The sequence below is a fragment of the Rhipicephalus microplus genome, chromosome 8 (assembly GCF_043290135.1).
Source record: "Rhipicephalus microplus isolate Deutch F79 chromosome 8, USDA_Rmic, whole genome shotgun sequence".
Taxonomy (NCBI): domain Eukaryota; kingdom Metazoa; phylum Arthropoda; class Arachnida; order Ixodida; family Ixodidae; genus Rhipicephalus; species Rhipicephalus microplus.
In genome coordinates, this window is record NC_134707.1 from 3,411,318 (window position 1) to 3,424,098 (window position 12,781).

Here is a 12,781-nt window from a genome sequence, read left to right on the forward strand (position 1 = left end):
ACCAATGTGCCTGCATAAAAAAAGGGGTTGATAATGAAATACATACATGGTTCCCTGCTTATAAGAGACATCTAATTTAAAAAACAAGTATACTGCTGCCCTGTTGCTTGTCTCTAATTAGGGGTTCAACTGTAATAGTGTGAATATAAGCCTTGTGTTAAAAAAGATAGACGAAAAAGACGATAAACTGTTTTGACTGTGAATGAGCGCCCTGCAGCAGTAACCCACCGAGTCCGGCTGCAGTTTATTGTACATAAACCCCTTTTCTTAGGCATCGGGAAGCTTAATTTCCTTCAAGTGCTGCCAAAACACGAGAGACCTCAAATGTTATGATGGCAAGCATCGTAAGCGAAACGGTAAAGTGGGTGCCAGTGAGCTTTAAACGTAGATGAAATACAAGCCAGTGTATCCCACTGAATAAAAAAATTTTTCAAAGGGTGCCCGAAACTATGATTGGAATTGAGGAGGTCCATAGAAGAAGGGCTGACTAGGCAACATCCTGTACTTTAATAGTGTCAGGTGAAACAACTGTCACATGGGCGTTTTAACATTATCAACTATACGAAACTATGCATTGACAACTATATTTAAACCCTTTCATGAACTTCTGCACGCAGGCCAGGTTTTCTCCATACATACAAAAATATAAGCACTAGTGCCTATCATGCTACCGTGAGAGGCAGTTTTTCGATACTGGGAAACAAAGGCTGGCTCACAGCGAGTTTGCTTTCCAAAAAAATGCATCTGCACCTACTTATTTGTGTGGTATCACTCTCTCCGATGACTTCTGTTGAGAAAAAAAGCACCGCCCAAGCACTCCGTACAAGTAGTTAAGCAGCGAAAGCTGAAGCATTCGGCTCCAGTGTACCGCAGTGCGTTCAACCCGACGCTGCACTGAGGACTTTCACAATGATTGGTTACATGTTCGACACACGTTTGGCTTAGGTTTACCACAGTGTTCATTTCACATGCCACACACTGCATCGCATGATCATGGTCATGGAAGAATGTAATGAACGTCTAAATTAGTTTTGCAATGCGTTAATCACAGTGTGTTCTCGAACCACAAGCGGTAACACCGAAGCCAAAGTGCCGCTGGAGCCAAAGTGCCCCGGCGAATGCGCTCCAGCAATTACAGTGATGCCGCAATGTCGCACTGTTGCAAGCGTTGGATTCACGAACTCACAACGCAGCCAATGGCGCAGGTGCTTGGTACGGCGTTGCAGATGACATAACTAATAACACAGCGAATGGAGACTGCTTATGACACCGCTGCAGGACGATTTTTCATTTCGCCTAGCCAAATACAGCTTTCACAGTAACACAACACAAAGAAGCTGCTTCATGACACTCTGGAGCGCTAGGCGAAGGTTCGCTCTGTGGCGTTTTATGGAACAGAATTCCATTGTTCTAGCAGCCAGCCCTACATATTCCCGCTCGAATAAAGTTGACACCTTGCACATTATAACTGTGACCACAGTCTGCACCGGATTCGTTTACATTAACACATGGCCGCAATAAAACGACCCGGAGACAGCAAAACTTACCGATGGATATTTGCTCATGTTCCAGGACTTGACGCACTATCGCTAATTGTACTGAAGTCTAAGAAACCGAAGCTGTCTTCCATGTCGGGGCTGCTACCATCATCCAGAGATTGATGTTCACATTCATTGGAATTTGTCAAAATTTACCATTTAGTTATTAGAGCCCCTGTGAGTGACGTCAATGCCATAGCCGAAACCTTTATTACTCGCCACCCTGACTGTAAACGACCTTTAAATAACAGTGATAAAAAACTTCACAAAGAAACTTTAAAAACTTTAAAAAACTTAAACACTAAAAAAAAAATAAACATGCTTTTCTACCATTTAGATCATGTTAGCTATCCAGAAACGTTCAGGGAGCACAGAAATTTGAACATGATGTCATAATTAGCATAGTAACAATTAACCAGCATGGTCACAAAAGTGCTAATGAGATTCTACTGTACAAGCAAGCACTTTATTTTATAGGACCACCAAAATGTTCAACAGACCACTTTCTGTAGAGAGTTTGCAGATGCTGCATTTATGCGAAATGCTGCACTGTCTGTTTGCAAATGTGTTATGCATATAATACTATCATTTATTTGAAATTCCAGGCCCTAAATGTTGAAATCATGTCCTCAGTAAATGTGCAAACACATACACGGCCACTCACAAAGTCCTTCTTGATGGCGCCGAAGTTCTTCCCACATTCGTCCAGGGCGCGAGCGAACAAGCCCGCCTCGGCGGATGTCCACGTTGGTGGTGGGGGTTGGGCCACGCGGCAGCCCGCATCCTGTTGGCAGCCGTGGTGCGAGGCCACGAAATCTGAGAGTCCCCGCAGTGCCGTCTGCAGGCACTCGGGTCCTCCACCTCCTTCGGGGCCCCACTTGTTCATGGCGCGGGCAAAAAGGCTCACCGCCTTGGCCATAGACAGGTACTCTTCGATGCTCTGCTCCGACAGGCTCTCGGGCCGCCACCGGAGCGTCTCCAAGTCTTCCAGGCGACGCCCATCACTCTCCCCTAAAAACGGAGCACAACAACTTGCTAAGGAACTTAGAAGAATTCATGATCAATAAAAATAAAAAATAAAGTAAAAATATGGCACATGAAGAAAGCTGCAAGCCATACACTTGTCTCGTTGCTTTCTTCATGATGTTTCACGTTTTCTAGCACTAGTTCATTCATCTTGATTAGAAAAAGCCAGATCCTACAAAAGCACTGTACCCAATTTAGGGAAGGAGCACAAGAAAAGCAATGTACTTTGAGGGTCAAAGAAAATCCCTTCTCTCCGCATCTATATCACGCACAGCGAGCTGGGCCAATATCCAGGCGTTTGCAGCAGATAACTGCCATAAAGATTCGATACGCCCTTCCACCCCCCATAACAACCGCACTTGGTCATGGGTGCACAACAGCCATGACGATTTTGAGGTTCCTGCAAAAAAAAGAATGGCCTTAGCGATTTGTACTTGCACAATGATAGCATCTGTGACACACTAGTTATAATAAAAGTAAGGCTTCCAAGATTTGTTTTTGTTCACCAGAGCTGTTGCACTAGTGCGGGCTCATCATCGAAGCTGCTTTCATGCCATGCTCCCAGCGGTACACTAGTGTTCTTTTGTGCTTATGTTCCCGAGTTGTCGTAATGTCTCATGCCATGAACGAGAGCCAGAACACTTTTCAGAAGGCCCATGTGCACTATGTTTCCCGACGTGAAACTGCCGCTGTTGTATCAAATTTCAAAGCCATTTCAAAACAGCAGTATTGTACAGCTTCTGTAGAGTAGCCTGCAACGACGTCTGTACTGTTTTTATACTTTAAAACCACCGGCATACCAAATAATAAAAATGTCAAGCTATCGAAGGAAAAACAATGGCATCTCTCAATGTGTAGGTTAAGAGATGCGTACACGAAGCGTAGGTCGCAAAAATCTTAGCGATTTAGAAACTCTGTGCACGGTTGCATGCTGAAAAGTCGCTCAATATGTGCTGACGAGCATGGAATCATTACGTCATCCGAACGCAGCGCCTTTTTCTTGAAAACTACTAATGCAGGCCTATATGTACGTTTTTATGGAGTAACATCTTTCAATATAAATAAACCAATATTTTTCAATACTAACAAACAAAATCATTGACCGCATAAAGCAATCAACGATCATGTGGCCAGGTACAATAGACCGTTTATGTTTCTGCTGCCAAATGAGCCACAGATCATTTTTTCGTTACTTTTAGTAAAGACAATGAAATTATAAATTCACCTCTATAAAAAAAGACTGATATGTTTGAGTAAATGAGACTGACAATATTTCAATTAGCGGAGTCTTCTCATTTCATGTTCTGGGCAGTTTGCAGTCCCTTTAAGACATACACACGCGGTGGTTCTTTCCATACGTACCACAAAATTAGCATGGAAACTTTTCGTATACTTTTATACTAAACTACTTAGGCTCTCTCACAAAGCATCCGTTACAAAAAAATTCGCAGACCCTTATGCTTTGCCCTTAACAGTTGAACGTGACAGCAATACCCTGTCCTTGGAGCGTACTCTAAACTCTCGGTGAATGAAATTTTTCGAACTTGCTATGTCCCCACTATGTGGCCTTAAGGGAATAGGTGCAGTAATGTGTGTGCCCGGCTTTAAATAAACAATGAAGTAATCATAATAATTGCATGCTCTGACGCGATATGGCAATTTTATCTTTCTACCACGCATATTACAGCAATGTTTCATGTTGTATTGTGAAGCATGTATACAGGACGTGTGTGTTCATAAAGCATGAAAGTTACTTTCACTGCAATTCCAAGCAGAGGAAGTTACTTTTATTGTGTTTACAAGCAGACACGTGGTTGTCTCGCAAACGACCCGGGTTCGATCCCCACCCATAGCGAGTATGTTTTATTATTTTATTTCCATCTTTCTCTACTTTTCGGTCACGCACAAGATAATTTTTCACTAACAACCAACGACGCCAACGCTGACACCAATGCCATAATTTCTGTGAAACGAGCTCTTTAACGCTATCGCGTTAAAAATAGATATTGTCCGTCTGATGATTTTATCAACACCACTAAAGTACAACTACAAAATCCAGCCAGCTAATTCGGTGCACACAGCAAAAACTCGATACAGAAGGCCCGCCTTGAATGCCCAATAATGAAATATTTGAAGAGCAAGTGCCAATTAAATGTCAAAGAAAGCATGGAATGCCCATGCAGCAGCTGCAATTACTTGCACACATACGTTGGCTTTTTCTTTTTTTATTTTTTATTGCGACAGACTTGCTCTTAAGGCATATTCTGTGCGTGTATGTGTATTTTCTTGCCCGCCAATCTAAAGAGAACAAAAGGAAAAGATACTAGACAAAGGAGAACGAACGTAGTACCTTTTAAAAACAACTCTAGAGAGAACTAAAGAGAAAAAGTCACTTTATCTGCACTGGTAGACTGCTTTCTATGCATTGCTGACAGAAAAATTCTTACTATGGGGGAGAACCTGAAACACCTACATATGTGCACACACAATATCAATATGTTAAGGAGCCTTCATGTGCAGGCGTCTCAGTGTTTTAGGATAGCGTCAGTTTTGGACCCACCACTTGCCGCCGCCCGCTAAAACACAATGTTGCCAGTCCTGGTTGCCATGTGTGGAGGAGCACGCGCGCCCAACCTCCCTTTCCCTTTTTATGGCAGCGTGAAAGCCTAGTTGCGGGAACACACCCACGGCCGGCACTCGCGATTCCCCCTTTCCCGGCATGCAAAACAGGTTTCCCCTCCCTCAGTGAGAAAAGGTATTATTCTTGTCAGGGAGAGGGAAACCGAGTCAGTGGACAAAACTAGCGTGCGGACGGCTGGACGCTCTCTGACACCGGCCAGGACAGGAACGAAGGAGGTCGAACCCGCAACCCTTCTGCGAGCCGAGGACGACAACGACCAAGGAGTAAGCGTCTACCCTTGTTTTCCGATCTCCTCGCAACATTTGCGCACTATTGCCAACGCCTAGCAATACAGTGTTATTGACCTAGGCTGTTGCCTTATTCGCACGAACCTGTGTAGCTGCAATGAGACTAGCTACGAATAGGGGACGTTAATCATGCATAGTACGACTGTGTGTGGCTGAAACATTAGCTAGGCTTCTGCCTCAGCCGTACATAGGACGAACCCCCTACACATGGCAACAAGCGCCATGTTTCTCACGGCCAGGCGTTCCTGCTCCGTCGCACTGCACCAGCTGCATGTTGGTACGGGTGTGGAAGCATCGTACGCCTAGCTTTCGTTAAGACACCTCCCTCGCGCTAAGCGCACCAACAAGAACTTTGGATTGTAAATGCGAGGGTGCTGCGTGTTGCCCTGCAAAACCATCTGGAGACTATTCCGCTTCCCGACAGCCGATGGAAACACTGGATTACACAAGTGAAGCGAGATTGCTGGGAGCCAACTTGGAGCAAGTAGATAGATTATATCGCTGCATATTTTGTAAAATTATTGACTTATTCATGCGACGAAAAGCAGTTTGAAAAAAAAAATAATAAACACGACAACTTGCACAGTAAAAAAATTGATCAGGCTTCGTTCAGCCATGCCGGGTTATGCGAGTGAAAGCTGGTTAACTTTTGAGTATATTTGTTTATTCTCGTAGTCGAAGCGCAGTTCACAAATCGAATGATTTGACGTGTCGAGCATGTGGTCCTGCATGCATTCACTATCAGCGTTTTATCGGTTTCCGAAGCCGTCGCCGTATTCGTCGTGAGAAACGCCAGGCCCGTAAACCACTAACAGACGCTCGCGTTCGCGTCTTCTTTTGCCGGCAGATGTTCACGTTCCTGCACTTTCACCTCGGTCGCTGAGGAAGAGCATTTGGAGAGGTAGACAGATGAGCCAATAAACGTGCTCCCTGTAGACTCTTGTAGTCTTGCGCAGTTGCAACACAACTAAACTTTGTGTGGCTTGCCATGGGGTATTCGTTCTTCCCTTCAATGACATGGGGAACTGCACTGAAACTCACTCAACAATGGCAAAAAGGATTTCCCTATAATAATATAGAATGCAGCAGATTTATTGTTTGTGCCCGTCCATCCTTCTGTCTGTCTCTCGGTTCTGAACGGTGCACTAAGCAAGTTGGTTGCTGGCCAATAACTCAAATATACAGTATGGGAGATTGCTGCTGCATCATTTTTGCCGTCCTTCTGTTTCATAACCAGCCACAAAGATGATCGTGAACTCAGTTTTTATTTAGTGCTTGTAGAGAAAATGTGTATGGACTCCGTATATGTGGTCGCCGCCGCGTATGACACTTAGTTTTATTGCTTTATTGTAGGCCAACTACGAGGACAAGCTTCCAGCAAAGGAGGCAGGATGGTTTGAAAAATGAAGGCCAGATGCTGTTTGGATGCTGTTCGCGATAAAACCCGTCCTGGAATAACTTGGTTCATTCCTTGTTGCTCCCCTTCGGTTTTCTTCTAGCCTAATATACAGGCTTGTGTGTGTGTGTTGGGTGGGGGTTGGTGTAAGATGAGTGTCCTACTATTTCCTGGCAATGCTTGCAGCTTGTGAGGTTTTTAAGCAGTCTATTGTACAGATTTGTTTGTAGGAACTAAACTTGCTGTAGGAAATTATATAACGAACAAAAGTAATATTTAGTGTATAAGAAACAGGCTAGCGGAGTTATGCGGCTTACATTTCGAGCTACCCGGTTGTTTGATCTGTCTATTAGTTATTTATTTATTTATTTCAGAAGTACTGCCAGCCTCACACATGAGGCCTTAGGCAGGGGTGGGTGATACAAAAAAGGAAACAAATATGAAGATACAACAGAAAAGGAAACACGTCACGTAGAGCTACACCATCAAGAACTAGTGCATCAAAGTAAAACGCCATTACTTACACAATTGTAGTGGTTTACGCGTACACGTACAAAAAAAAAACTATGATGACAAACATTTGCTCATACAGAACTAAGAAAGAAACATCATATAACGGTTCAAAAATTGACAACATTTCAAAAATACAACGCATTGATATGAAAAAAGTGATAGAAAGTGGAACATAAATAGAAGCCTGTTCAGGATGCGCGGTGGAATAATAGAGGACGAAGCGCAAAGAAAGATCAAAGTCAAGTGGGTTGCTGGTGTTTCCCATGGTGTTTTCCCATGAACGACTGAACGGTTTCGCAGTTCACCAGATCGGCCGAGAGAGCATTCCAATTAGCGACAGTGCGCGGAAAAAATGAGTTTTTAAAGGCCTTTGTTTTACAGGAATATTCTTTCAGTTTTTTTCGATGCTCGGAACGAGTTGATCGGCGGTGAACCGTTTTTATGTATGCATGCTTGTCTATGTGTAGCTTGTCGTGGTAAAGTAAAAACATGTACTTCAATCGATCGTGTTGCCGTCTTGCCTGCAATGTATCCAGGTCAGCTTTTTTTAAAAGTTCACTGGGCGACGTAAGAGCACTGTAGCGATTATATACAAATCAGATTGCTTTTCTTTGAATCATTTCAAGTGTTAATATTTACTTGGCTATGAAGGTCCCAAACCACAGATGAGTACTCGAGGATCGGACGGATAAAAGTTACTGGTATATCGTCATATAATACAGCTCGGTCTCAAGCCTTGCACTAGGAAGCCTTTGAGGTGTCTGCAGTGATAAGGTGAATTTGCTTCAGGAATGCCGTGCAGACATTGAATTCCATTCAAGTGACATCGTGGTTCTCCCCCTTGCAAATATAGGCTCCATAAATATCCTCACTCCACCAATGCGGTAGGTCTACAAGGTGGGAGAAACTAATGTTTTAACGGTATTTTATACATGGGAGAAACTAATGTTTTAACGGTATTTTATACAAACTCGAGTCACGAACACATTTTTCCTTTACTGCAAAACAGCGGCTAACTTCAGAAAATAAACCTTCAGCGTTCACAACTTGCTATATATAAAGAAAACCCACACCCCTCTCATTGAAAACCACGCTGCCTTCAATGTAAATGAGCGATCGCTCAGAACCAACATGGCGGCCCGTCAGGTATGACTGCCGCTTCAGCTAGTTGTAGGAAACCATGATCGAAGTTGTCAGCACCCATAACACAGAGACGCCCTACATGAAGGTTCCCTAGTATAGGTTGAAAACATACAACACTATCTTCATTATTTCCATGGTAACAGGTTCTTAATAAAGCAAAATGCAAACAAAAATAATTGCACCGGTCCTGTTGAAAACGCACAACACTATCTTCATTATTTCCATGGTAACAGGTTCTTAGTAAAACGAAATGCAAACAAAAATAATTGCACTGGTCCTGTACATTTGCACTGGTCCTGTACTCCTCTTACAACTATGTGCTGAAACAATTATATTATCAAAATGCAGGAAACCCAGCACTGATAACCCAAAAGTTTTTTTGTTTTTTTTAATGTGAAGGGGGGTAGAGAGAGGGGGTATAAAGGAAGGTTATAAGTTCAATAAAATTGATCAGTCTCAATCTCAGCCCCATGTACATTTTTACTACTAATAAAATAAATGACTAATAATAAAACAAAGAGGTCTAAAAAAATGTGAAAATAGCAGATGCCACGATTGGCTAATGTGGAGAGTTCCAAGGCATCATAGCCACCTATACAATACTTTTGTGCACTTTCTGTCTGATATCTAAGAACTGTTCTTTATTGACTCATTCGTGTAACAGCTGTACCAAAGTAACAGGTGTAACATGGCACACAGCCTGAACTTATTCCAATATGGTAACTTACTAATACACACTACTTTCCTTCAAGTAGAGTCACTCACCTGGCCTCAGCAGTGGAGGCACAGTGGCCTGGTACTGCCGACCTACTCGAATGCGGTTGCGGTTGTTGTTGCGCGACTCATTCTCCCAGTACGAGTCAAAGTCCGCATCTGCACGATAGCGCCGCAGTTGAAGCAACCCAAACAAGCACTTCCACAGCTATAACAGCAATGCGTACAAGACAAAAAAAAAAAAGAAAAAAAAACTTTTCAATATCTTTCACACACAATTTGAACCACATCAACCACTTCTCAAACTGGCCGAATTGCCAGCCTGGCCACCGGTGAATACAAACCATTGCAAGAATAAAAAGTGCAGATTATAACAGGGCACATATCTATTTGCGTGCATGCTTAATAATAATAATAATAATAATAATAATAATAATAATAATAATAATAATAATAATAATAATAATAATAGGGATATGCCACAACCACAATAGGGCTATGAGGCAGGCTGTAGAAAAGGGCTCTGTAAATTTTGACAATCTGGAAGTCGTTAACCTGCCCTATCACACAGCACACAGGCCTTTAGTATTTCACTTCCATCAGTGTAAGCACCCACCACAGCCAAGATCAAGTCTGAAAGCTTGGTGTTGGCAACCAAACACCATAAGCACTGTACCATTATGGTTGATAGATTTTTTTTATGCCACGTTTAATGGGCACTTGGAAGGTTATCAAACTGATAGTTAGGCTGACTCATTGGTCAAGTGCAGGCTGTACACGAGACAATTCGAAGGCTGTCGATACAATAGTCTATCGAGTCAACGAAGGATCCCGCAACTCCATCAAAACTTCAATGTCAATGAGCGACAGAAGCAGAAAACCCATCAATGTGCCCAGATGTTTATAGTACAGAAAAACACAAGATTTTAAAAATGGAATTAAATAAGCATGCTTTGAAAGCGGTATGAGAGTATTGCGAAAGATGTATTAGCACACATTTCACATTTGCTACTTGAAATGTGCAAACTGCACATACTTTTAACAGCAGTGCTTGTCTTCATCATGCCATTTCGATGTGTATCACTCACCCCAGTTTAACTGTACAGCATTACTAGATACATTCTCATAACTAAGAATGAACAATTTTCTGTAGTATATGAAAAAGATCAACCAACATTTGAGTTTTTCAGTGAATTCGTTCTATTTAATAGCTTTAGGCGACATGAATATAAAAATAAATGATACGCAGTGTCCCACAATTTTTGCGACACACTCCTGACGCACTCAAGGCCATTCTATACAGCCGTGTAGCAGCAAGACTACTCCTTTGAATCGATATAGTTGTGGCGTTTCAATGCCCATTTACTGGATGACGTTTCAAAAGGGCCGTCTGACACAGCTATAATAATACGGCACATGCACCGATCTTAGGCGTATACCCATGTAAATGTATGCGCGTGCAAGCAAAGTATACTACATTTTGTGTAATACTCTTCACTTCAGGAGATGTGTCCTGCCAAGGTTATATGCAACATCGACTTTACAAGAATGCCACTGTGCTGCAGAATATGCAGACTAGACAAGTCTCTCTTTTGAAGTACTTGATGCTCGTAGGCACCAGAAAGTTCATATCAAAAACAAACACAAATGTTTATCAGCACATGCTATAAATTGACAGAAAATTAAGCTTGCATTGCGGCCTCAAGGATTATAATGGCAAACTATATACATTTCTGAACACACACTTGAGAGAGCATCACATGGTTGATTTATAGCTTTCTAATTTTGCCATCTCCTCAGCACACATTAGTAATAGTGTGAAATAAAACTGAAGTGGCTCTAATAAACGTTTCAAAAAGAAATAATTCGAGTACTCTCATAATCGATAAGTACATCTCAAAGCGTGAACCAGACAGGGATGAAAAAGCACATAAAACTCACTCAAGTTCTGTGTGCGAATTTTGTTCACATAAATCCATGTTCAGTTTGCCTTTCTTTGTAACCAACTCGAGTAATTTCCATTTAATTTTCTACACTAGTTGAATGTACAAAGGGGTTCTGTTAGACTTGAAGCATGCAAAAGAGTACTTAATAAAGACCACAAGAGATAATGGACTGATATAAGGCAAATTTCGTCTTTAAACATATGCAAATATTGCAGCCAGTGACAGCATTTAGGCATTCTGAAAGGCAACTGCAGTAGAGAGAAAATTTACTTTTGCTACTTTGTTCCAGAATGAACCAGCTACTAAAGGCACAAAAAGATGTTTTCAAAGTATTAGGAACTCGTACTTCTCACCTCTAGAAGGACAACACTAAGCAAATTTGAAAGTTGGGACACGCAATTCAATTTGGCACAATAGTTTGTCTTGACACACCAGACCGGGCGTCACTGACATTCTTAAAAAATCGCAAGAAAAAGCAAATCATGCAGACCACGTGTAGCAATATCGCTTGGTATGATGCTCCGCACACACATACATTTGGCAGGAGCAACGATTGCAGGCATGAAAGTCTTACGAGAATGGGACTCTGTGGGAAAGCACAAACACTTCCCCAGTACTCAATATCATTGAATGAGCCATTACTGCTCAAGGTGCCCTTACACATTGCCGGAGCCTTTTCTAGGGTATAAAGCCTGAAAACAAGGCCCAAAGCATCAAGTTGGTATATTCAAAAACGGTATACTAGAGTCAGCACGAGTCATAACACGAGCAAGTTTGGCAGGAATTCAAGTACACTGCTATTTGCAATCATCTAAAAAAACAATTATTGCAACTCTTTCAAGGTATAGGCATAATGGGAAAATAAATGTTTCTTTTATAACTCTGGCTGAACCGTATCACAACTGCGAGTAAAAGTTGCCACCGACCTTCAAGGTTTATCCGAGAACCAACAACAAAATTATCTTTATTGAATGTGTACAAGTGCTTTGAGCTGGGGTGCAGGTCCTGTCATTGCAGTCTTACAACATCGCTTAAAATAGGCATCGACCACATCCCTTTGAGCGGCCACGGCTACTTTCGTGTACGAAATTTATTTCTGCTAGTAGTGACGACTTGAGGCCATAACCAAGCAAGATACATTGCCCATCGCACGAACCAAAGCTTTTCCATGTAGAATATGTTTTGAATGAATCTCTGTGTGCTTCCTGTAACTGCCGCTGATCACTTTAATGAATACACTAAGATGTTTGACAAGTTATTTAATGCGTAGTGTTGTGAACCAATGCAAAAAGTACAACTTTTTTTTTTTAAAGAATGCAACCCAGAAATGACTGCACACACATTTGGAGCCTCTTATTTTGTTTTTGTGCCAAAATGAAACATGACTGACAAGAAGAATTAAGCCTTTAATTACATAATAATTCAAATTAAATACTGAAATGCAAAATTGGGAGCCTTGGAATTACGGCATGTGAATTTCACACATTTAAAGGCAGTGCAACACAATTCACGCTTGACGGGAATGTAAAATTCTTGAGAAGCCCCTGAATTACTGCAAAATGAGCTATTTAATGCTC

The 12,781-nt window shown here is 41.9% G+C and overlaps 1 protein-coding gene across 6 annotated transcripts in view; it reads right to left on the reverse strand.

Moving 5' to 3' along the window:
* LOC119163951 (uncharacterized) overlaps positions 1-12,781 on the reverse strand; it is a 166,428-nt gene that overhangs the window by 38,798 nt on the left and 114,849 nt on the right. For all 6 annotated transcript variants that reach the window (XM_075870778.1, XM_075870776.1, XM_075870777.1 and 3 more), the window contains 2 exons: positions 9,310-9,417; positions 2,203-2,549 (listed from right to left, as the gene is read on the reverse strand). In XM_075870778.1, coding sequence (XP_075726893.1) covers positions 2,203-2,457 — 255 coding nt within the window. In that variant the 5' untranslated portion in view covers positions 2,458-2,549; positions 9,310-9,417. The remainder of the gene's footprint in view (positions 1-2,202; positions 2,550-9,309; positions 9,418-12,781) is intronic.